General features: G+C 37.5%; 1 protein-coding gene across 7 annotated transcripts in view; it reads left to right on the top strand.

Moving 5' to 3' along the window:
• PPP1R9A (protein phosphatase 1 regulatory subunit 9A) overlaps nt 1–26,107 on the top strand; it is a 137,839-nt gene that overhangs the window by 84,252 nt on the left and 27,480 nt on the right. For 6 of the 7 annotated variants that reach the window (XM_064677155.1, XM_064677163.1, XM_064677146.1 and 3 more), the window contains exons 6-9: nt 9,370–9,505; nt 17,858–18,013; nt 23,454–23,507; nt 25,329–25,558. In XM_064677155.1, coding sequence (XP_064533225.1) covers nt 9,370–9,505; nt 17,858–18,013; nt 23,454–23,507; nt 25,329–25,558 — 576 coding nt within the window. The remainder of the gene's footprint in view (nt 1–9,369; nt 9,506–17,857; nt 18,014–23,453; nt 23,508–25,328; nt 25,559–26,107) is intronic. The other variant, XM_064677172.1, reaches the window with a different exon arrangement.

Raw genomic sequence — 26,107 nt, 5'->3', positions numbered from 1 at the left:
GTTCTGGGAAGTCTTACTGCATTGATAAGTAGAAAGGGTCTTGCATGAGAGAGTCACTGGAAAATCCCAGTCCTTCTCATGCTGCTTGTATGCTTTTAGCATTATTACTTTCCTCTAAAAGGTTTCTTTAAAGTTAACCAAATTCAGTGTTTTACTGGAGAGGCAAATTTTAAATTCCGTGTCCTCCTTCCGTATCCCATTGTATGAATGTGACTAAACATTTTCTCAGCTTTCCAAACTGTTGCTAAGCACTGAGCGGATGCTCTCGTGGTATTTTCTGAGTCAGTTCTTGATTTTTTAAGGAACCATGCAGAACCTGTGCAAAACCTCTTTGGTGTCTCATGATTTGTACCACTCTGAAAGTTATTAATTGTATTAATTCTAGCCTACTAATGATTTTACCTGCTTTTGTTTAATTAAATTCTGCTGAAATGCATCATTCTTCCCATCTTAAATAATTGGTTAGCCAATTTTGCCATGTTTAATTAATCTTCTAGATCACTGAAGAGTATGTTCTAACAATAGCAGTGTAACTATCAGACCCTGTGGCTTTTCACTGTTAACTATTCTCTGTTCTAATAAAGAATCATCTATTACCATTTTTTTGTTTTTTCTTATCTGGACAGTTTTAATTCAAAGCAGGGTTCTGTCTCAACTTTCAATCCTGGTTCACAGCCTAATTTCTTTATCTCCTGCTGAACTGCAAATGCAATCTTTCAGACAAGTTTTTACATTTCTTTTATTTAGCTCTTACACAATGAGCAGTTAAAGGGTGAAAAGTGAAAATAATCACTTGTTCATTAACATCAACTTGAAATTCATTTATTCCTTCTTCAGCTAATTCCTCATCCCATCTTGAGCTGATTTTTTTCTGAAAAATACACTGTTTCAGAAAATAGTATTTGTATACCTGCTGTTAGTTTTGTTTGCCATCACAGCATCTGAAAAGGTAATTTATACAGTCATGTCTTTGCAAGCACTAAGACAGTATACAGGACGGATGAAGTCTACCTCAGGATCTAACCAGCAGCAGTATACCCTGGTGGGAATGCTGTTTGTTGACAGTAGCACTGAACAGCATGGCTTTATTTTTGTAACTCCTTTGCCTAGATAATAATCTTCTCTTCTTCCAGTGGGCATGCCTGTGCAGATTTTCTTCTGCTCCTTCTAGCTTTGCCTGCCTGTGCTCTTACACTATGAAACAGCTGGGTCCTTTAAACATTTGCAGGCATTCTCCATAATGCAGATCCACATTGTGATAGAGGCAGGACTTCTAATTCCTGGGTAATGAGACAGGACCCAAAAAGCAAAGGATACCACACTCGATATCTGATTCAGAGAGCTGGATTGTGTAATCTGTTTTCTGGTTGGGGGTTGTGGTTTTGTTCTTTTCTTCCTTGTCTGTTTCTTTTTCCTTGAATCCAAGTGCAAGAGCAAAGAAGAGAAAAAGAAAAGGAAAGAAAAGCCCTTTGCCTCTGCAATGCTGATTGCTGAGCTGGGACTTCGTGCTGAGCTGCTTAAGAAGCCACGTGTGCTTGGTGCACTTTCTGCTTCTTTGATAAACCCAAATCGTGGATCCTACAAAAACTAAATATGTGGTGCTGTGTGCCGAAATAGTGTAAATTTCTCCTGTTTATTCCACTATGGTTATACTAAATATTCCATAATATAAGCTGTTTTCTTTTTGGTCTCTGCAAAGAACTCCTACAAGCGCTGGTAATGACTGTAAGACTACCAGGAGTAGCATGTTGAACATGAAAAACTACCCATAAGTACTCTGACCCCTTAGCACAGGCGAGGTAAGGCTGCATTCATCACTGCTTAGCTGGTTTATATGCCTTGGCTGTGCTTGTTGTAGTAGGCAGTCTGTGCCTCAAACTGTTCTTCCCACTAAGGCCAGCTGGCACCGGAGTGGTCAGTGCTCCTACCCTTAAAGTTTTGTACCTTTCTGGGCAGGGAGGCTGTATATAAATTGTTCACTGGAAACCCAATCCAGGCTAACTCGTAGTCTTTGCTAACTCCTGGGCTTTGTCTCAGTATTCTTCAGTAGAATATTAATTAACATGGGCCAAACTGTTTCAGAGACTCAGTGATTTAATATGATTTTAATATGATAATCAATTACTAGTACTTGGAATCATTCCCTGGCACTGTTTAATTTACTGGCATAAACATAGTCCCTGTGTCCTGAGATCTTGCTAATTTTAATTTTATGGTAAGTTATTTCTTGAAATATTTGCACATTTGGATGGGAAATTATATTTTTGAGTTTGAAATATATATAGAAATCTTTATTTGAAGATTTTGTCTGAATTATAAGCTATCGTGCTAGGTATTACAGTATTGTTTTTACAATTAAGTGTAACATGAATGAATAAGACTCAGTGGGGCTGGATTTCATTAGGAGCAGCTTTTTTTTTGTTTTGTTTTCCTGGGAAAAGGAACAATTTGACAGGTTTTGAATCACTTTGTCCTCAAATTGGTTGGATCTAAACATGAACTTCTACCCCTGCAACTGAAATATTATCATGTATGTTTATTTAGCTAATTCTTTTTCATCCAAGTTACTGTGTTGTAGAAACTCCCACACAGTTTTGATACACCTTGATTAATGGGATACAACAATGTGACAGCTGGGCAGAAATATCCACTGTTCCTCGTTGCAGGATAACTCACCAAACTACAGGGATGGTGCTGTAGGAGCATTTATTTGGACTGTGCTGTGGGGATGGTCCAGCTTGCCTAGAATCTGGATCACATAATCGTCCAGATTAAGGATGTGGCCCGAACCCAGCATCTTACATCTGACCCATCTGACCCATTTTCTTCCTGGATTTCTTCCCTATTGATGTCAGCAAGGGTGAGGGAAGACAGATCTTACCTCAGAAAGCAATCAGGTTTTAGAAACATTCCCAGGTAGTACTTGTACCTTCTGAGCAGAGCTGACTGCATTCAGATATGTTAAAGTATAGATTTACAAATGTGTTTCTTTGAGCTGGCCATTCCCATAAGGATTGTGTGGTGCTGTAGCAAATGCTGATTAAATGATCATCCTGTATTCAAGGAAACCTTTTAAGCAAACACTGTGTTGGGATACAGCCAGGCTGTCTGGGAGAGATGGAATTGATTCTTAACCTCCACTCTCAGAGGAACAGAGCAATGTAAGGACCAGCACCTGGAGAGGTGCCAAAATATTGAATGCCTTGGCTAATTTTTAAGTACTCTTGAGTAAAGCTAATGTGTCAGTGAGGCCCTATACTAGAATTGATTTCTGTGGGAATAATTAATCTAAGTGCATTATTATTAGTATGTGGGTTTTTTACATGACTTTCTAATCGTCTGACTCAATATCCATTTAGTGTTGATAGCAGAATAGCTTATCAGAGGCTTGTATCCAATATGCTCTGGGGACACTGCTGAGGCTTTTCTGGCATGTGAGCTATTACTTTGCTGCTCACCCACCAGCACCACTGATACCATTGCTGGCCTAGAAGGCCAACCACATCCTGGTTGGCATCAAGGGAGGAATGGCCATCAGGTTGAGGGAGGTTGTTCTGTCCCTCTACTCTGCCCTTGTGAGACCCCACCTGGAATACTGCATCCAGCTCAGGGGTCCCCAGCACAAGAAAGACACGGACCTGTTGTAGCAAGTCCAAGGCCACAAAGATGATCAGAGGGATTGAGCACCTCTCCTGTGAAGACAGTTTGAGAGTGCTGGCGTTGTTCAGCCTGGAAAAGAGAACATTCCGGCGAGACCTTATAGTAGCCTTCCAGTACTGAAAATAAAAAATAGGGAGAGTGACTTTTTACACAGACAGAGGTAAAGGACAAGGGGGAACAATTTGAAACCAAAAGAGGAGAGATTTAGATTAGATGTTAGGAATAAGTTCTTCAGTCAGAGGGTAGTGAGGCACTGGAACAGGTTTTTCAGAGAAGTTGGGGATGACCTGTCCCTGAAGTGTTCAAGGCCAGGTTGGATGGGGCCCCAATCTAATGAAAGGTGTCTCTGCTCATAGTGTGGTCCTTTCCAACCCAAGCTGGTAAGTTGGAGTCACGCTGTCTGTCTTTAAATTCAAGGTAGCTTACTTTATCCTGGGTCTGTGGACAAGGATGGAGGCTGCAGAACTTCTGCACAACAGTTCAGCTTACTGGCAACTCTGTCTCTAGGGTCCTTGAAGGCTCTTCCCCAGAGTTTGCTTGTCTGTGCTGGCTTTACATAGCCAGCATCCAGCACTGGACAGGTTGCCCTCTCAGATGTTTCCTATGTATGATAATTTCATCAGTCATTGCTCCTTTCACTGGCTGATGGTTGTCACTTTGTTGTGTTACTTTGGGTCCTGATCTCCAAGCGGAGTTGTTCACGTTTGTTAGTTTTGGGTCACTACCTTCACTCACCTCCAGGCAAACCTTTTTTATTTCCTTCTCAGTTCCTCTTGGTTCCAGCTAGTAGCTTTAAAGATTGCTGTGCACATGCTTGTCTCTGGTGCAAGGGAGAGCTGGGTGGAGTAGGCACCATTAGCAAGGTTGCAGGTGAGGCTAGAGGGGCTAACAGGTGGGACTGCTATTCACAGGATCTTCAACAGCCTGGAGGAATGAGCTGACAGAAACATTAAGGGCAGATGTGAGTCCTGTATCTGAGGCAGCATATCCCTGTGTGACACTGTGAGCTAGAGAGCAGCTGTGCAGGCAACACCCTGAGAAGAGGTGGAAAGAACCATCTTCAGTCTAAAGAAAAGAAAGAGATGCCAGGCATCTTACTGCTGTCTCAACTACCTTCCAGGAGGTAGAAAGGGTAAACCCAGGTTCTTTGTACTCTCAGTACAGGGACAGGATAACAGGCAATGAACAGAAGTTGCAGCAAGGGTGATTCTGCTCAAGGCCATGACAAAGTTGGCCTTGCTTTGAAGTCAGGGGCTTAGGGTAGACCAGAGTTTCCTTCCAACCTAAATTATTCAATGATAGGAAGAGTCTTTATGAGTTTTAGATCATTTTATCTGAAAAATTGTAGTGGAAGCTCACAGGCTGTGAATTCTTAATGTGTAGTCAGTGACTTCTGCGGTTGACTGCTGTTTAAGAGGGGTTGATCTTGTTCATGAAACCCAGAAAAATTGCAGCTTGTGCTGCTGTGACTAAATAAAAGTGCCTTCTTAACACAGTTCACACTCCTTTTAGCACTTTGGATTAATTATATGGCTGTTATCGTAATGGAAGCAGCCAGAGTAGGTAATTGAAGACATCTTGAAATAAATGAGATAAATGGTAGCAGAAGCAGCATCAGAGGAAAACCATTTTTAAAACCATTTTTAAAATCATAGAATCATAGAATGGTTTGTATTGGAAGGGACCTTAAAGATCATCTAGTTCCAACTCCCCTGCCATGGACAGGGACACCCTCCACTTGAGCAGGTTGCTCAAAGCCCCATCCAACCTGGCTTTGAACACTTCCAGGCATCCAAATTCCCCCAAGTACAATGAATTTTACTGTATATTTTTATTGACCACACTGTATTTTAGAAAGGCAAACCTCCTATTCTTTATTTCTTAGAATGAGTTCGCTGTATTCTTACATGGTTTTTGTTGAATTTAAGGGAACCATGCTAAATTATTTTTAACTAAGCAGTTAATGCCTGAAGTATTTTTAGGACAAATCATTAACCCAGGTCATGAAAAATCTGTGCTGCAGAACTTCAGTTTTCCATCACAGATTTGGTGCCTTCACAATTTTTTTTAGTACCAAAGTTATTTTCGAAGTGGAAATATTTTTGATTTAATCCTTGTAATAATGTTTCTGATTCCCGTAGTTGGTAAAAAACATAATAAGTTATCTACTGTTATTTCAAGAAGCACAGGTCTGCAGATCCTCATTTAATAAAAGCTAGAAATACGCAGAAAGCTATGTATCAGGTGTGCTGTAAAATATTTAAATCATGGATTTCAGGAGATGTAGGAGTTGCTGACAGTTTCACTAGAATGCTTTTCATAACCACCACCACTGTAATTAATTTTCAATTTCTCAAGGTACTTCATTCTTTTAGATATTCTTAAATCCAAGATATAGTCAAATATTAATTATATTCCTGTCTCTGTCCCTGTTTATTTTAACCACAAACACAAAGAATATTTCACAACTGGTAATTCAACTAAATTCCATCTAACTCTGAATATCAAGATCAGTTCATGCCCTGCTTCTCTCTCCTCTCTCTTTCTTTTTTGCTCACATCAGAAATAATCAGTAAGGATCTGAGATTTAGTACAGTGATGGGAGTATCACAGATTCGCTGGGTTTTATTTTACATTTGCTGGCTTTAATAATTAAGAGGAATGTTATTGTGGTGTGGTTTAAAGGCTTTAAAACCCTCATTTATCTCATATCCAGAAACATAACCATCATCGTAAATATATTACTGTTGATAGAATTTATAGTTCTTTCTTATAATACTTTTGGCCCTTGAGACTAATTAATCAAGTCTGAAATGCATGTGCTTAATTTTGGGTGGCAAGAGTAATTCGAAAAATATAATTAGCCCCTTGGTTGAAGTGTGCGTGTTATGGTTCAGTGACTAATTTTCTGGTCAGTGAATCACAACCTTATGTCTCTTTCTCATATTTAAACACTTCAGATTATGATAGTTCTTGTATTTAAAGCCATTCTATGCATAAAGATCTAATTCAGGCTTAGAGTTTTAATAACTGCCTTTGCTTCATGGTTTTCTAAGAGAGTAATATTTATTCATCTGTCTTTAAACTTTATGGCTTATCTTAGTTACAAGTTAATTATATGCATCATGGTATTCTAAAGGTCATGGAATGTAACATGACAATAGGTTTAGTTTGCTTGGTAAAAGCTGTAATTGCTGGCAACATAGTATTTATTCCATTTTACAAATTTACAGTTCTTTATCTAGAACTGACACCAATCATAGATTGAATGCTTCTAAAAATTTATTTTCAGACACTTTGGAAATGTCTCACTCTAAAGCAGTAAATTGTATGAAGATAAAACATTCCTTATGTATTTCTGTCTTGGAAAACATTTGCTTTAAACTTTGTCATTGCTTGGAGGCTTTTATTAATGTATCATCTAACAGCTTCAGGTATCACTGAGGAACTTCATTTTGACATGTGATTCCAGCCTTGAAAATCACATCACTGTGAACTGTAAGTGGCTTTGGCATGAGAAGAAAAATTCAATTAATAAGGTTTTTACATCCTACCTAAATTTGTCTATATGAAAAAATAATTACATTACAGTCTAATGTGTCAAAACCACTCCTGAATAATTGGGAGTTACCAGACTTGAGATGCATTACATATTGTCTGTTCGAAGTTTTCAGTGTACAAAAATGATTATATGAAGTATTTAGAGTCCCTTTCCAAGGGAGGGGTATTATTAGGCAGAGGGCCGGAGGGAATACAATATTTGCATCACTTTGCGTGGTTCCCTAATTTGCCACATTGGTGATCTCCCTTGTGTGTACAAACGGGGTGCTCTCTCTACTATGTGTAAGTAATATACTCATGCAAAATGTTGCTTAAAATGTTTGTTTAAAATAGAAGGGTTTTTTTTCCCTTTTTACTTTTAATTTGTTTTTACATTAGAGGAGACAAACACATAGCAAATATGGGTTAAATAATTTTTACCTTATGTAGTAATACCTAAAGTTCATTGTTCCTCCCAGTTGAGTCTGAATACATGACTGGTTTAATCTTTGTAATACTTGGCTCTAAAATTAAAAATCAGAGGAAACAGGATCTGTCTATGAGTCAGTATGCAGAACAGATGAAGTGTAAGGGCCATGAAGAAACATTCTTTTTCTTTCAGCCCAACATCTTAATCATTACTGAGAACTAACGTCATATTTTGTAATAGTGGGATATGAGTGCCAAACTGTGATCTGTTTTGATAAGGATTAAAATGCTGATGTTATTGTCTTGATTTTGTTCCAGTTTCTGCTGTATTTTCTATTAATGTTTTTAAGCTAACGCACTTTCTTGACAATTATTTTCAGAGCACCTTGTGTCATTATTTCAAAGGTAGTCACTCATTCTCACCTTTCTTATCCTTTTGGAACAAAGTACTGACTCGGATGTTTTGATGGTGGTGAAATAATCTCCAAATTGTAGTCCTTTCTGTATGCCTGACTTCGTAGAGTCTGAAAAATTGTTTGGCTTAGGAAATGGACCCAGGGTCATCCATTCATGAGAAGTTGGATGACAAATCCCAAGGGCTTTTAACAGTGATAGGCAGTGCTAATGAAAAGAATTTTCATACATGAGATATAATGCACATTTCGGCCTCTCCTTCAAATAATAAATTAATCATTTGAGCCAAGTGTTGTGGAAACAAGTAATTTACCATATGCAGTATTTCAGTGTCACCTTATTGTGCTTTTCAGCTCCACATAATACTTCTTTCATCTGTAATTACCCAGTTGTCTTTCTAGCCTGCTAAGAAAATATTCCTTCAGCTTGACATCTTTAAAGTGTGCTTTTATTCAGTTGTTTACAGTGTGTTGGTCCTGTGTAATGGGTGTTTATCATTAGTTCTATAGATAGCAATATATCTAATTATGGTTATGCCGCTGTGCTGAGAAAAAAAGTTACAGTCCAAAGCAATTCTGAGTTCCAGTTGCAGAAAGCAGGATTAGGAAGCAGTTTTGTAAGTCTCAACCAAGAAAAAGGCACTTCCCTTGTCTTTTGTTAGGCCAAAGAAATGTGCTCCCAATGTTCAGCAGTAGCTAACGGTGGAGAAAAACATTCCTTAGCAACAGAAGTTCATGAAATAAAAGAAAAATTTCAATGCGGCTTAAAATTATGGAAGTAGCATCTGTCAGATTTAAAAATGTGAAAATAGGTTCTCTTTTATAGACAGGAGGAAGACAAATATAAAAGCTCAGAAACAGAAGATAAATTCTAAGTCAAGGTGGAAAAGTTACTCTGGTGTACGTACCTTTCATTATAAGCTGCCAGAAGTGCGCCTTGTGCTGTTACTGCATATCTGTAAGAGTCTGGTCTAATGCAGCCTTCTGGGAAACACATGGCTCTAAAGGGAATGGAAGTGATGATACTTTTAAAAAAAAATTGTTCTGCTCTAGGTCTGTGTCTGTAACTACTGAAGTTTGGAGTGAAGGCTTTAGTGGTCCCTTCTGTTTTCCCATTTCTGTCATGTGACCAGACCCGTCATGGTCTGATCACTCCTAGTCCTGCACACAGTGCCCTTCTGACAAATGTCATCCATAGAACATATCTGAAACAATCACAGCTACATATCTTCGGAGAAAAAGGCTACCCTCTGTACTAGACACAGCTAAAATGGTAGAACTTTGGTAAACAATAGGAGTAATATTTTTTCACTAATTTTTTGTATAGGTTTGTAATTGGACGAGAAAAACCGGGACAAGTGAGTGAGGTTGCGCAGCTGATTAGCCAAACTCTAGAACAAGAACGCCGCCAGAGAGAGCTGCTGGAGCAGCATTATGCACAGTATGATGCAGATGATGATGAGGTAACAGAATGACTAGCGTTTCACTATTTGGTGTTTTTTGATGTTCCATTTTCTATTCCTGATTCCTTCTTTTTAATTATCGCTTAGAGGTCAGCTTCTGGACCTCTCCATTACCTTTGCTGCTGATTTTCACAGATTGATGATGAATCTTATTTGAAGAACAAAGTTACAGGAAAGCTTTTCATCATGGATTTAATGTTTTGTTCCAGAAGAGCATATAACAAATTGGTTGATGCTTCTCTAATCACTGCTCTTCATCTGAAAGCATATACCTTTCTGAAATAAGGGAATAAAGTTTGTTTAGTTGTGCACTCAAACATTAGATTTTTGTGAAAACTGGTAGAAGTTACCTTCTGACTTTTAGAGGGGTTGAGGAAGTTTTAGACCTTTTTTTTGTTTTTCTGGAAGAGTTGATGTTCTTAATTCAGAACGTTTTCTGAAAATTCTGGCTAAGACCCCTCCTTCCGCACACTGGTTTTTGTTTCTGTGTGAACAGATATTCCACAGGATAGAGAATTAATCTAACTTGTCTGAAGTCTAGATTCATGTTCACAATTAGTGCCTGATGTCCCAGTACAGTGGTTTTGAAACTAACAACTTCATGCAGTAGATTTTCCATAGTTTCTTTGCATTCTCTTAAAATTCCTAATATGCCTAAATACCAAGATACTTGGAAAGATTAGTGAGAGAGCTTTTTCAGAGACTACTGTCTGTGTTACTTCCTAAATTAGCTGTTGGGTTAAGGTAAAAGGCAGTTCTTGCAACAAACTGCTTCCATATAGCCTAAGCATACTGCCATCATTTCATATCATCTTGAATAATATTATTTGAAATGTCAGATTCCACGTGTTAGTGTGTTTTTGTCCTGGGCCAGATTTTTTATTATATTTGTGTAAGGAAACCATAGAGAAGGGGAAATGCATGCTATGCATTTATTTCAGTTTAGTTTTTCTTTTTAGAAAAGAAATACTCTTGATATAAAATCAGGATACACTTGGATTTTGAAACATGCTGTTTTAAACTAGCAATAGGTCAGAACAATCAGAAGTGTCCCAACAGACTAAGTAAAAATCCTGTCTAGCCCCAGTAATGCTTTCACTTACTTTAATTTCCACTGATATTAAAAATATTTTAGTATGTTTTAAAATTAATCATGTCACAGGGACATATTTAACTCTTCTAAATAAAATTGTACTCATCAATATACATGCATATGTACGTGTGTCTGTGTGAGGCCACAATGGCTGGAAAATCCATATCCTCTCTGTTTGCTCCTCAAACTACAGAAACATGCAAGTCTTCTAACTTCTATTTAGTCTAGAATTAAATTCAAGATAAGTTTCTTGAAGCAGCTCTGTTATCTCCTCAAAACCAAAATGGAGACAACTAGCCTTTGGAGTAAGACTTACCATAACTCATCACAGCGTGCTGGAGATGTCAGGGTTCAAAGACCTGTGATACCATCTTATTGTGAACATAGTCTGATAGCTTTCATATTGGCAAGGGAGGTGTGTCCCAAGTGCCTGATGATCAGATCTTTCTTGGTTTGCGGGTGTGGAGCTGAAGGCAGACCTGTGTGAGTAATCGATGTGTCACACCTTTTATCTATAGGATGCATCCACCTGTAAAAAACCTGAAAGGTTTGTGTTTCTTACCTTCATGCACCATACAGGTGGTGTTACTCAAGATCAGGAAAAAAAAACCTGTTGTTAAAACCATATAGATCAATACTGATCCTGGAAGTACTTCAGCATTCAAGAGGGATTGTTGCTGTGAGGATGCTTATGGTAACACTGTCATACTGATGACCATGCAAGTGTTTCTCAGTACAACAGTGAAAGAGGACAAGGATGAGTAGGCATTAGTAGGTCTCAGGTACCTTTTGTGATGTGTCTTGTTGTCCTTCAATTCAGTGGTTACGAACTCTTAAGTCCTGTTCACTGCATACATTTTTAACACAAAAATACTAGATGCACAAAGTGTTTTCTACTGGTAGAGTCTTTACATCATAGAGAGTTTTTCCCTGATTTTTCTCTAATTAAGAGAGTTAAAGGTATCTTCTCTTATTGTAGCACTACACTGAGGATGATGACCATCTCTGTGACCATGACATGTGCTTTTTGGGCATTAGTGTTTGCAGTGCAAAGGTGACTTTTGTGGAGTATATGAGGAAAGGAGGAAAAGGAAAGGAAAAGACATCTAGCAGGGGAGATCCAAATGATCTCATCAATGATTACTTTTGGAAGAAGGAATTAAGTCTGAGAACAAATCAAGTACTTGAGTTCTTAAAAACTGCATTGGGATCATTGAAGGTTGTACTCTTTTCCTACTAGATGCCACATATATATTTGAGAATATATATTTGGGAGGCGGTGGTAAACATTATCAGAATAGCTGCTGGGGTTTAGTTACTAAAGTATGCAATGCAGTGTGTTTCCTTTCTTAATTAAGAGACTTACCAGAAATAGATTATATTGGAAACCTGCAGTAATCCTGAATATTATTATTTTTTTTGATCACCTGACTATGCCATCCAAGTAAACTCATGCAACTTGTACCATTCCCACACAACTGACATGAAGTTAGCTATGATCTAATGCACATTAGCCACAGTTCAAAGACATTTTTGGTCACCACAAGGACTTCTGCTCCATTTACTGTCAAATATGAGTATTACTACTTTGAGCTTACCTTGCTCTGTGAGGACAAATATGGCTGGGTTTATGTTGCTCTATGCGACACCACTGCCAGCCCTGCATTCTCTGTCTCTGGTAAGCAGGGCTTCTTTTGGGCAAGAAAATTTCAGTTTACACTGTCTGAATGAATGTTTACAAATGTACAAAAAACCCTACCCTTTTGAGTCCATTTCATCAAATTGTGATTCTGACTGCATGGAGTTCAGGAGTATTTGGATTGCCAGTGTAAGAGGTTTTGCATTGAGGTGGCACGGAATTATACAGGATTTGCTCAGTCTTAGAGCTGTCAAACCATCCTAATTAATTTTCATACAGTCCTTAAAATATAGTAAATGGATCTCCAGGTACAATGCTACATAAATAAACAAGAAAATTATTTTTATTCAACCCTCCTTTGAGACTGCCAAATGCTGAGGCTCAGAGACTTTACTACAAGGACAGCAATAACCTATCTGTTTTCCGGAGCAGGAAATAAGTGATCAGTGTTTTGAGTCCTGGAGTCACTGCACATGACTGTGTTTGCTAGAGCTGGTCAAATCACAGGAAGAGAGTATGTGTCAGGCATGTACAAGTTCTGGTGTTTTATCTTGCTGTGCCACCAGCTGGCTGAATTTCCTCTGTTTTGAAACTGCTGACAGTCTTCATAGCCCAAGGAGCATCTAGGTATTTTAGAAGAATCCAAGTTCCTTAAAAAAGCAGCATTTTGAGATAGTTTTGATTTCTGCCAGCCAGTCGACACTGGACTTGAGTTAGATACTAAATTTAAAGACACATGTTAGCCTGCTGTAACTTCTCATTCCATTGCCTTGCAGAGGTGTTACATGACAGCCATTTTTTGGCAAAGATTCACACTAATAGACATAATGTTTCTAAAATATATATCATTTACTGTATAAATAAGACTGAAGAAAACATAACTTACTGTATAAATGCCCTGCATTTGAGAACCTGCTGTTACCATGGGCTGCAGGTTGTCACAGGATTGTAGGATGCTTTCAGATGCTCCTTCATTAAAGTTTTTGCATGGAAACTCAAAAACCTTGTGCAGAACTGATGAACACTAAAGGAAAAGTGATGCTCACAATGGGATCTGTGCCAAGACTAGCAGGATAAATGTGCAATAGCTTACAATTTTTTGTTAAGCTCCCACAAACGAGTAGTACCAGTTATTTCTCGACTATGATGTATGGTAGGCAGCACTGGCATTTCTTGATGAGTCTGTAACTGAGATAACTACTATAAAGCTGGGAGAGTATGTTGCCTCTAGATAGCTTGTTGCAGTTTACTCATCACTAGTTTGTCTAGCTTCCTAAAGTCCCATATCCTTTTGATTTGTTGTATCCTGTCAGAAAATAAAGCTCAAAGGCTTTGAAGTAGGCACTGTCTTTGTATTTCCTACTTAGTGTGCTAAGTATGACCTGAATCTGTATCCTTGACTAAACCCTTTTGAATTCCTTGTGTTAACACAGTGTTCTGTGCACATGAGTCAAATTCTGACATTTCTTGGAATTTTAATATGAACTTGGCATTATCTTCTTCATGTTCTGCAGTGAGTGACAAAATTACATAGAGCAGATGACCTGTTCCCCTGAAGGCTGCATATGGTGATGCAGAATGTGAAATTAATAAGATATTGCAGAATTCTGTTCACTGGCCACGGACAAGTAGTTTAATGCAAGTGGTGTTTTAATATATCTTAATATCATTAATAGTCATATGAATATTTTTTTCTTTTTAAATTTTCATTCATCAGGACATTCTGAGAGCAAAGCAGCATTGGAACCATTGAAGCAAATCTTGACACATGCAAAAAGAAAAATGTCGCAGTGTGCTTGAATGTTTAACACCCAAAGAATACATTTGCTAAACCAGATCTTTCAGAGAGTACGTTTTTTCCAACATCATTAATATGACACATTCCCATAAAAGCAATGATTAAACTATACCATTATATTTTTCTTCGCTCTTTTGGAAGCATTAAGTATGAGCCATCAAAAAAAAATCAAATGAAAAGATGGGCTTGAGTTATTTTTATAGTTCCCTGATTGTGGGAGAGTTTCAGCAGGAACAAAGATGTAGCTTGATGCAGCCTTTGTTATGGTGATTTGGGGAAGGTCTGTCTGCATTATCCTGGCTGGTGCTGCTGCTCCTTCTTTCTGCTTGAGAGTGTTAGGCCCATTTCAGGAATTTACAAGGCAGTTAAACAATGCAAGCAACACATTTTCCATGTACAAGTGGAAAATTGCAGCTCATATTGATAATTTCATGCTATTAACTGTGATAGCATATAGCAAAATGGAATGGCTAGTATCAGAACCTATTGCTTTGGATGGTATAAGCTTAAGCCCTAGGTGCTACTGAAATGAGAAATAGGGCTTTTGCATGGGTGAATTTTGCTCAGCAACACAGAATGAAGAGTCCGAGATTTTCCTTCAAGACTATGTAAGTTTTCATTGACTATTGAATAAAAAATACTATTATTGTTGTCAGCTAAGAAAACAAAATGTATTGCAGGAAACCTCAGGGAGTTACAATAACAACTGTTCTCTTACAGGACTTTGTTATTTTGAAGTAATAAAAATTTTTTCTGTGCCTTGCTGCTTCTTGTAAAATACTGCATTTCCCATTCCAGCTTACTGGCGCTGTCTGAACAACCTTCTGGTAGTTTCACATGAAACAAAAGTCAGCAGAGATAATTTTTTTCGGGGAAAGTATGTCCCATGTAATTCACGATGTATATTTTCTTAATGTACACATTGGTTCTTTTGAACCTGTAATTTGTTTTTCATGTGACTGTAAGATGAAGTCCCTTCCTTTTGAAAATGAAAACAAAAGTCTCATTTATTTCTGTGTTCTGTAATGTGTTTGTGTCATCCTGTTGTCGTGTTTACCTGAGTGGTGCTTTGCTTTGACAAGTACTTTTTTCATTAATTGAAGCAAAAATGACTGTGCTCATTGACACTCATTATGTACAATTTGAAGCAAGATTTTCCTTTGTGTTCATTTTTAACTGCCTGATGCTCCTCTTCAAACACTCAGGCTCCTGAGGCCAGTAGAATGTTGCCTGCTCTTGAATTTTTTCCACATAATTTAGTCCTTCATGTGTGTTCATTTTTCTTTTTGTGTTCAGTAATTCTTTTTAGTTTAAGTCTTTGGAGAAATCAGTTTTAACTAATTTCATTTGTTTTATTATTTTGCCAAAATTGATAAATGTGATTTGGATTTTGCATTAAATTAATAATTCCTTTAAAATACACATGTAGCTGAGCTAGATCTGGGTTCTTTTACGTAAACAGGGCATGAGTTTGCTGGTTAAGGATCCTGTTTCTGCCTCCTCTTTGCATGCTTCAGAGATTTCCTTGCAACTGCTAATGGACCTGCCAAGATGTTTTTTTGAACTTAGAAACTATAGTTGTGTATTACCTTAGAGATTTTTTTAGGGATAATAACTGCAGAATCAATAGTCCATGGACTGTTAATATTTTGTCCACACAATAATTCATTTCACTGAATTTTCACTGGGATTTTAAGAGTTAGTTGTTCTGCTTCTGGTTGCCCTGACAGTATGTAAAGGTAGTGTTATGCTCCTGAAAAAAGCCAGGGGAGTTAGTAGTCAAATTTTCTGTTTAGAAGGAACTGCAAATAACCACAGGGAATAAAATAGAAACAGAAGTTACTACAGCTGTAGTGTGACAGAAGATTTTTGTGTTGTGTGTATGATATCTAGACATACAGAATGATAAATTTAATTTCAGGTGTTTTTTTGTTTAGTTGTAATCCTTACATGCCTGAAAACTCCAGTGAGATGGATTATGTTGTTTTTTGCTTCTGTTTTAAGAAGCAAAAGCAGCTGTTAACCTTTTTTGTTGAAGACTACTGTGATTCTTAGGCATATGTTCTTAGTACATATCAAGTATATAAAATAAGTGGATACTGTTTGTTTCATTGGAGAATATGTTACTATTTACAGAAGTCAAGATAGTTCACCTGAAAAGTGCCTCACTTTACAGTGATGTTTAAATATGGATGGGTTGTGCCTGTTGGTGATTTACCTTCTTTTTGGTAGTTCTTTTACTGTCAGAAAATGTTACTGAATAATGTTATGCCTTCCATGTGTTCTGACTTACTTTATTTTTTAAAAATTTTAATGGTTTTTAAAAAAAAAACATATAGATTTTTCATGATCTTTAGAGGTCCATCCTAACTCAAACTATTCTATGATTCTCCCTGCTACTCCTCAAAGAAATGGTAATATTTTATTGTGGGTATATCACCTTGTTGTTGGATGCATACATGTATCTTTTCTGTCTGTGTGTACTTGTGCACCTGGATTTAACATGCTTCCATGCACTGCTTTTTAGTTGAGAGAGATTCACATAAGCCTTAACAAAACTGGGAAACTAAACTAAGGTAGGATCTGGGATTTGAACTGTTTTTCAAAAAGTTGAATTCTTACCTGTTGTTTTGAGAAGTCCTTTTGTCAAAAAAAATGACAATAATAGACAATTTTAGTGCTACAGGGAATATATTTCTGATAATAATATTATGTTTCTTCATATAAGGAACTGAAAGCTCATGAACAAAAACTTGAGTAGTTCTGTCAAAATTTTGGTGGTGTTACTGTATAAACGTAAGAAAGACTGCACCCCTTCCCCCACACCTCCTTTTCCATGTATTTATTGAGTCCCAAGCTTTATAAATCCAGATGTGGCCCTGGGGGAAGTGTGTGCTTTATAACGTGTTTGCATGGTCATTTGCACAGCCAGCAGACTATTTGTGATCCATAGGCAATGTGCTCCAGCTTCCAGAGGGAGCCCCATGGAAGGGAGGTGGTACCACCCGCCTTAGATACGGGGAGAGATGAGCACAGGAATACATGCAAGAGGTTGTCTAGGCAACTTGGGGTTCAATATTGCAAGCCTTTTCAATATTGTTTTGTTTTATTTTGTTTGCTCTTGAGATACTGATTGCAGCTTATGATTTTTTAAAATTGTTTTGTCAGCAAGTTGTACACAGCTCATGGTTTACCAGCTCAAGAAAACCCCACCTTTTCAGTTTAAAACTAGCTCAAAGCAGCTCCTTATTCAGGACGAACTCTGATTTCAGTCTCTGAACTTGTCTCTAACACTCAGTTTCTTTTTCCTACTGTTGTCTTTCTGTGTGGGTGTGACTTTTCTGTCATTAATTTGTTTATAAAGAACAAACCAATAAATTTTCAAATTCACCATGGAATATCACTGGAGAATTACTTCCTCCAGTTGACTTTACCAAAGACCGATCAAGATCTTGTTGGTCCTATTCTTTTATTTCTGTTTGGAAAAGATTTCTTGTTAAATCTGAAATAAATTTGGAGGGTTCTTCCTACAGAAAAGAGGTCTCACTTGGAAAGTGAAAACATTGAAATACAGAACCTGTAGTGCTTAAGAACTAAATTCTTATTGCTTAAGACACTATTTTCTCTCTTAATGTACCGAAATACTACTGTGGAGTTGTATTTTGTCTCGTAGAATTCATAAGTACTGGGGTTATAGTCAAAGAAAATGATAACCTTTATTGTATGCAAAATGCTGGCTTTGCACAGTAGCTTAATTATTCTTTGAACAGTCTCTGCCTAATTAGAGGATAACTGGAATTTCTTAAATGCTGTAAAATTAAGACAGGGGAATATGCTACAGATGAAGAAGATGAAGACATGGGACCTGTCCTTCCAGGAGGTGACATGGCTATTGAAGTGTTCGATCTCCCTGAAAATGATGAAATGTTCTCCCCTAGTGATGTGGACACCAGCAAACTTGCTCATAAATTCAAAGAGGTACGTTACAGGTCAGAAAATACTCCTGAAATACCACATTGAATTACATTTCTAGTCATCTCATTGCTCAGAGCTTGTTTTTTCTCTTCAAAACTAGAGTTGATTTCTAGCTATTTGTATCCCAGTACTTCTGAACTACTCAAAATTTCTACTTAAAAGAAGTGGAACTATTCTTTGGAGTTGTTTTGGCATCAGCTTTAAGGTGACTGTTGTACTGGTGGTGGATAAATTTATAAATTAACTTTTTAGTACAGAAGTTATTCTGCCTCGGCACTTAGTTTGACAAGGAAGACAAAGTGCAAGTTAATTCATTACTAGCAGATTGCTGGGGTTTGGCGTGGGTGTTTTTTTGTTGGCTTTAGTTTATTGATTAGTTGGTTTGTTGATTTTGGTTTTTGTAAGATTCCAATAAAAGATGATCAGGAAAGCAGACAGCAAATGTTAAATTTCAGTGAAAAGGGACATGTGGAGCTTATCCTATACCATTACACAGCAACTCATCAATGTGCAGTAGTGTCATATGTTTAGCCATGTGTTTAGAAAGATGCCGTATCGGGGAAGCAGGCGTATTTTAAGCTGGTGTTTTACCGAACTGTGGTTACAGAGTTTGTACAGCACCCACCTCTACTAAGTGTGGCTTGAATCAGTGGTGTTCATTGTGGTTATTGAATTCATTTAACTTCACATACCGAAGTACTGAGAGACATTTCTTCTGTATTTTAGTCTATGCTTCTGATGTGGCTTCTTTTTGAGCTTTCCTGAATTCTGATGCAAATAATGATACGAAACAATGGATTTATCTAAGCTCACAGTAACGGGTTGAGTGATGGCAATAAGGAACTTTTTTTTTTTTCAAATACGGGAAGATGAAAGGGTTGAAAGTAGCCAGAACCTCATAGGATATTTGAGTAGCAGAACCTGGGCCGACAAAGGAGTTCTAGAATACTGAGACTCCCCTTTTTGTCCTTCTTCAATTGTCCTCTCCTCTTCCCTCCACTCAAACCAGATATTTTAGTATCTATAAATGTGTTGCTCCTACTCTCTAGTGAGAGTAATGTATGGAAAGTAAATGAGCAACCAGTTTTTCTCTTTTCTGCTGATACTCTTTTCAGCCTTTGTGCGCCTACTGTTATTCATCATTATTTCCTGAAGTTTTTTTACTTTAGTTAAATTATAATTTTCTCACTCCATATTTCAAGTTCCAGGCTCTTAGACATATTAGTAGAACAGTTTACTTAATTTTCTAATACTTTGCATCACACATATTAATACTTTCTCAAAGTGGTGGGAAGATGCTACCATTCTACGCGTGCCAGTGGGGGTGCCAAGGCCGTGCAAACCACAGATGCAGTGATGGGCAAGAGGACTTTTGAATACATTACAAGTAAAACTATACTTAAATAAACTATGTTTCCATAAACTCGGGCTATTGCCGTACTTGAGCTTGTCCAACCTGATTTGAAGCTATTTACAGACCTGTGTGATATAATGGCCTCAAAACGCTGATGTAGAGGAGACCAGATGAAGGTACTTTGGGATCCTCAAGTGTAAGTGCAGATGAGAGCCTGAGAAGAAAACATTAAATGCTCCTGCATAAGAGCAGACTCTTTCTCACTGGCCCACGCAGTTACGAGCATGCCACTTCTGTTTCACTGGTTGTATTTAACAGTACACAGCTGTATTTTGTTGGCTGATGCAGAGTGAGTACATGTATTTTTCTTGGTATTTGCCCTGAATTCTTTAAACACTAGAGGACTTGTTCACGATCACACTGCACAAGCCCACACAGTGTTTTCTGGAATTGTATTTAAAGAACAACTGTTCGTTCTTGTTCTTACTCCAGAGATTAATGAAAGTATTAAACAAGTGGGTAGGACATAATCTTTAAGCATAATAGTTTGACCTAATTAGTTGAATTCAGTCCTTGCAATGAAAAATGTGCTCACATGTTCTGAGAGCACTCCTATTTGAAATGCCTTGCTTTTTGGAATGAAAAAAGAGAGATGGGCATTCCTGGGTCAATCATTGTACTTCTGCAAATCTTGTTTTCCTGGCTGTAGAACAGAAAAATGGGACTGATTTTTCTTAACTGCTTTGAGAGAGCTAGAAACTTTATTTTAGCTGTGATGATTGAAGAGAGAGGTGTTATGTAGGGAGAAGGGACATCTTATGTAAAAATTTGTTATTATATTTCATGTCTTAAATATATGAAAAATGGATTGTCATTATATGCAAAAAATATATAATGATTATGTAAAAATTGTCATGGAGATTATTAGATTCTATTGCATACCTTCCTTCCCAGTGCACGTGATATTTTAACATTTGCTAGCCTTTCATCCCTTTCTACGCTTTGCAGTCTTAGATTAATTCAATCCATTTTTGCTCTGAAGTTATTTTTCATAAGAAGTTTTATTGTTTTGAAGAAAGTTAATCAGCTTTTCAAGACATATTTGGATAGGAAATGTGCCAAAAATTACTCAAAATGTCCTTGTTAAAATGAAGCTATCACAATTTTATATTGACTTAAAAACGATAAAAATACAAAATAAGATGTGCCAAGAATTTGTCTGGCATTATATAGAACATGGAATAAAGATCCTGATCCCCTTTTAGGAAACTTTCTTAAAAAATTTTAGCTATGGAGTCTAGATTTGCTTGCCAAACAGTTGACCTTCCCTGTTGTTTAGTCTAACCTATAAATGTGTTAGTATTTGTCATCTATTCTGCAAGCATAATTAGTTCTTAAAAAATGTACATATCCAGCTACACATTTGTCTGTTCAGCAGAAAAGTGTCTTTTTTCCTTCTGCCTCAGTGGGATCTGCTGTACCATGTACTGATTCAATGATCTGACTGGGTGCTCAGTATTAATTTTTTTAACTTAATAACAGAGAGCATAAAAATAACGGTTAGAACCATCTGTACCTGAGCAAATCATCATTTATGCAACAATGTGGAGTTTACTTGTATGTAATAATAAGCTCTTTTAAGTGCTCCTTATGGATCTGTGGGGGTTTAGAAGAGATGGGAATGGACTATCAGCAGGTAGCCTAAGGGTTTGAGTCTTGTTTTTTTGATTTCATTATTAAGTCTACAAAGGGCAAAATTTAGCTCATCCATTCTCATCAGAGAAATTTTATCTCATCAGAGAAAAATGAGGTAGCAGAGCTAAGTAGTGGGCTGGACATTTTGTAAACACCATAACATTTTTAGATGGTTCTTGAGTAATTTTTCACTACTCACAGGAATGGAATGAGAAAAAGCAGTTCTCAGTCTCTGAAAATTGCAGATCAGAGGTTGGATTGAGTGAGCTCAAAAATTGCAAGTAACCGCTTTCAAATTCTAATTAAAGTATCTCCTTAGTTTCCTCTAATATGTATATTTACAAAAAGGTACATGTCCTTCTCAGCTTCCTGGCCTACTGAGTGCAGTAGCTTCACTGACCACTTCTTGCTGTTAAGACCAGCTCCAGGGCTGCTGAGTGCCCCGTTTCCAGCTGCACTGGCATCTCTCCATGCTGGACCAGTAGCCCTGCTCTCCTATGGCACTACCTCAGGAACCCTGTTTGATCCACAGATTAGCTGCATGCTCCAGACAGGTTTGGTCTGGTCCCTTGCTCATTCCACCTGCCAGTGTGCCTGGTGTGCCTCCACATCCTGCGTTTCTGCAAGCTGTCACAGTCAGTGCCTGGTTTCATTTGAAATGAAATCTTACGTCTGCTCTCACTGAGCACATGAAAAGTTGTAACACTTTTCAGTGCAAAGTAAAAAAGTAAGTGTAAGTAACACGATCTTGGGGACTAGAAGTGTTTACAGTCTCCTGTGGAGACAGCAACCAAGAAGTGAGCATTGGAAAGAAGATTCCTAAAGTGTTCCTCAGGTGGAACTGATTGAGTCGGTGTCTCCTTTATTCTGTCCAATTAGATCAATGAAGGCTGGTTTGCAAACCAAACTGCTTCTGGGAATATGCATTTCCTATACCACAAGAAGGGCATTCAAGAGACTTCATAAAAAGGGAATTTCTAAATAAGCTCAGCCTTTCTCAGAGATACTGCTCAGCTCTGTGATAGCTCCTGTTATCTTGAAAATTATTCCTCTCTTCCAGAAGCATTTATCCTTTGAATTACTTGCATAATTTTACTAACAGCCTGGTCTTCAAGAACATAGCCTTTGCTTCACCAGAGATGATAGTTTCTAGTTCAGTACAATGCCCTCACATACTCCATTAGATCAACATAAACTATTCCCTAAAGCTTATGTTAATCTTGTAAGAGAAGTAACCCCCGTGTAAAACATGCTTTTCTGTAACTATTCCTTCTATTTATAAATAATGGACAAAGGCCTTGTCTTCACTGCAGTGCCAGCTCAGGCTGGAATTGCCCTTACCCTCAACTCCATACCCAACACACACAAGTCACTGATTCAGTTTAAGGGTTTGGGGCCCGTGAGAAGTTTGTCCTTGCTGCCTGCTTTAAATAATAAGCAGCAGGGATTGGGATGCATGCCAGTGTTGGGTAAATGATCATTTCCATTTGGATTAGGGTTATGCTGTTGAAGTTGTGGTTCAATTCATACTTCCGAGCATTCTTGGAGCCTGTGAATAGCAGACCTTTGGGGTAAAATTAAAGATGTTTCGGAACATTGCATATTACACTCAAAATAATAACTATTCCCTTCACAGGATCAGAGTATTATAGGTTAGTACAAAAGAAATCCCCCATTAAGTGTGCAGGTGGATGCCAGGTCCTCTCCACCAACCCTTTTACTGTACAGATCCACTGTTGTTGTGGCACGCTGCTTGGTGGTGGAACTACAATCTTTAGCACGCTGCCGGGGCTCTTAATCTGCTTGCAATCATTTTGTGTGCTTGAATGCTGTTGCTGTTATTTACAGTTTCCCTGTGTAACTGCTCTCATTTGAGATTAGCTAGCTTGAGCAGGATAACTCCAGCTAATCAGGGAGAAGTTTACCTTTTTTTCTTGCATGAAATAAATGTGTGGAATCTTCCCTCAAGGTTTTCCTGAGTTCTTGAGTTGTTAAATCACTTATTTCCATATTTGCTTTTTTGTAACATGCCTGCTTTAATCAATGCAGTGGGACTTTCTGACAGCACTGGGACGTATTTCACATTCATATCAGAGGAGAGCAAAGCCCAGCAGGATAATATCTATTTTTTTTAAGCATAAGACATTTCGTTTTGCTAAACAGATTGGATGTTCTGATTTGAAATTATGAGTGGTTAAACGGCATCCTATCTTTAATTAGGTTGCACAGACTGAGTCATTTTGCAAGCTAGACATTTTAATTTACAATCTACTGCACTGCAGCACTCTTCAGGGCCTTCTGCTATGTAATAAGGTATTCAACTTGCAGCACAGGCTTTAAAAATACCGGAGTACTCTGTGACTTCACTTGTTTATTTTATATTTTCAATTCTAGTTGCAAATCAAACATGCAGTTACAGAAGCTGAAATTCAGAAGCTGAAGACGAAGGTAAGAATCAATATATGGTTAATACATATAATACAGTTTTCTTCATACAAAATCAAATCTGAAGACATGTATGTGGGTGGAGAAGTCAACATCCTTATGGAAGGCTGATTAAGAAGCACAGTGGCTCAGCTAAATCTTGTCTTGGTGTATATTCTATATGCAGAGTTTCAAGTAAAATCTTAAGTGCTGCTGTTAAAAGAAAATTCCAACTTTTGTAGCTTCAATTAAACATACATTTTAAGGAGTATCATAATGACTATACAGCAGATTTCTAGTGTTAAAATTGTAATGCATTTACTCAGGTTTTGTATTTGGATTGAATATTCAAGTCCAAGTTAGTAGGTTTTTTATTTACCAGTGATGTTAAAGTATCCTGTTTATGCTACTTTGCTTTTTTTGACATTTTAAAAAAACCTGATCTGTTTAAATGTATTTAATAGAAATTATTTTTTATATACAGAAGAAAAAGTGTTGTTATATCCTGTTGCAGTTCTATTCAAAAGATACTCTAGAAAAGAAAAATATTACCAGTTTAAAAGAAAACATCTCACAATCAGTTGCTAGTTATTAGATTTAATTTGCTATAGCAATAAAAATGAATTGGGTTTTTTTTGTACTAAGGTACCTTTATGAGAACTCAGCTAATAATTCAGTTGTGCAGTAATACCAGGTTTTATAATGACATCCTGCTCTTTGAGTCTGAATACATTATAAGGGAAATAAAAACAAGATAAAGATAAAATTGAACTTCAGAAAAAGATTTTAGATTATTATTTCTTCTTAGCAGCATTTGCACTCACTGTGTATTTTATGGTGTTTATCAAATCTGCATAAATTATTGTTAAAAACAAATTTAAAGTGCAACTGTTTTCTGTAAGGACAATTTCTATTGTAGTGTGTCAGTTCAGAAGGTCAGAAATCTTTTCTTCCTCTGCTTTCCAGTTCCAATCTAGCAATTGGAGCCACAAGGTCGATCCCTTGGGATTGTGCCGAGCCCCGTTGACTTGTGTGGGTGTAAATATTCATCTGTGCAAATTCATTTGCCAGATAAGGGTTAATGTGCCTTTTTGTGTTGGATCTCTTTACCTTTATTGTATTTTCAATAGAGCTGAAGAAATTGTGAGTAGTTTAAGTATATTTATAACTAATAAAACTGAAAACAAATTAATTTTTTTGTGTGTACCATCCATGATTGCTAGTGGAACTGTCTAGAGCCAATTAAACAGTCTTGATAAGTAAAAAAGGGTGTTTAAGGCATTTTTTGTTCTCTGGAAATTCTGGGAGCTAAAATACGCAAGCTGCTGAACAATCCTACCCTTACCCAGCACCAAACACTGAAACCTGCAAGTGGCTTCAGTTAGGAAGTGAGACACCAAACACACACACACAAAACTGGATATCAGATTCCCCTTCCCCAAAATAAGAAATGTCATCATTTTATGAAAGTGTATCAATGCTTTATAGCTAGCACCTGAGCCCACATGCATGTAGCAAAATGCATCCCTAGTGCTGACTGATTAACCCTGCCCTTTCCCCGAGTACTCCACTATTGACATTTTCAAATGTCAGTCAGTCAGATAGGTTACTATAACCCAGAGAAGCATAGAGGCTGCACTGGTACACTGAGCAAAAGCTCTACTTGGTTTTATGAGGAAGAATAATGTACGTATCAGCCTGTTTTCTTTGTCCTGGAACACTCTTTTCACTGCTAGCATATTACTGTTGTTACTAATTTACTGATTTTCACCATTCATGTTGCTTGAATTAATCCTGAACTATAAGGCAGCTTTTTATGGACTGCATCTCCACTCCTTTGTTCAGCTGCAGGCTGCTGAGAATGAGAAGGTGAGGTGGGAATTGGAGAAGACCCAACTCCAGCAGAACATTGAGGAGAATAAGGAAAGGATGATGAAATTAGAGAGCTACTGGATTGAGGCACAAACCCTGTGTCACACGGTGAATGAACATCTCAAGGAGACGCAAAGCCAGTATCAGGCTCTGGAGAAGAAATATAACAAGGCAAAGAAATTAATCAAGGATTTTCAGCAAAAGTAAGCAGCTACACCAGGGGCAGCAAATGACTTAGTGGCCAGATAGGAAACATGTATGTGATATATTTTGAAATATGAACCTCCCTGTTAAACACCTGTAAGGTAAACACTATTTTTCACTTCTTTTTTTCATGAAAACTTGGACTCTTTATTGTGTAAAAATGTTACTAGTATTTGAGCTGTAGTCATACAGTAGCTAAATAAAGACTTTGTGTGTAGTATTCCAGGTTGGAATGTTTCAGAATTACTGGATAATTCATTGTGAATACAAACAACAAAGAGTAATCATAGTAAAGTATTTGATTAGCCAGGTTTGCAGGAATTTATATTGGTATTGTGTCAGCTGGATTCATTCCTGCTGTGTACTAATGTGACATCAAGTAAAATATTGTTTTGTTACATTTTACATTTTATTTTTCTTCTTGTAGTTACCAAGAACGTTTCAGCTGAGTTGAGCTAACTCATGATTACCTGACCCCCTCTGTTTCATGTGGTCCCTTCTCCCTGATGGCTAGCAAGAATAATAACATCTTACATTTCTATAACAGC

Source organism: Pseudopipra pipra, chromosome 1 (assembly GCF_036250125.1).
Source record: "Pseudopipra pipra isolate bDixPip1 chromosome 1, bDixPip1.hap1, whole genome shotgun sequence".
Taxonomy (NCBI): Eukaryota; Metazoa; Chordata; class Aves; order Passeriformes; family Pipridae; genus Pseudopipra; species Pseudopipra pipra.
This window is presented reverse-complemented; position numbering and strand designations above follow the sequence as displayed.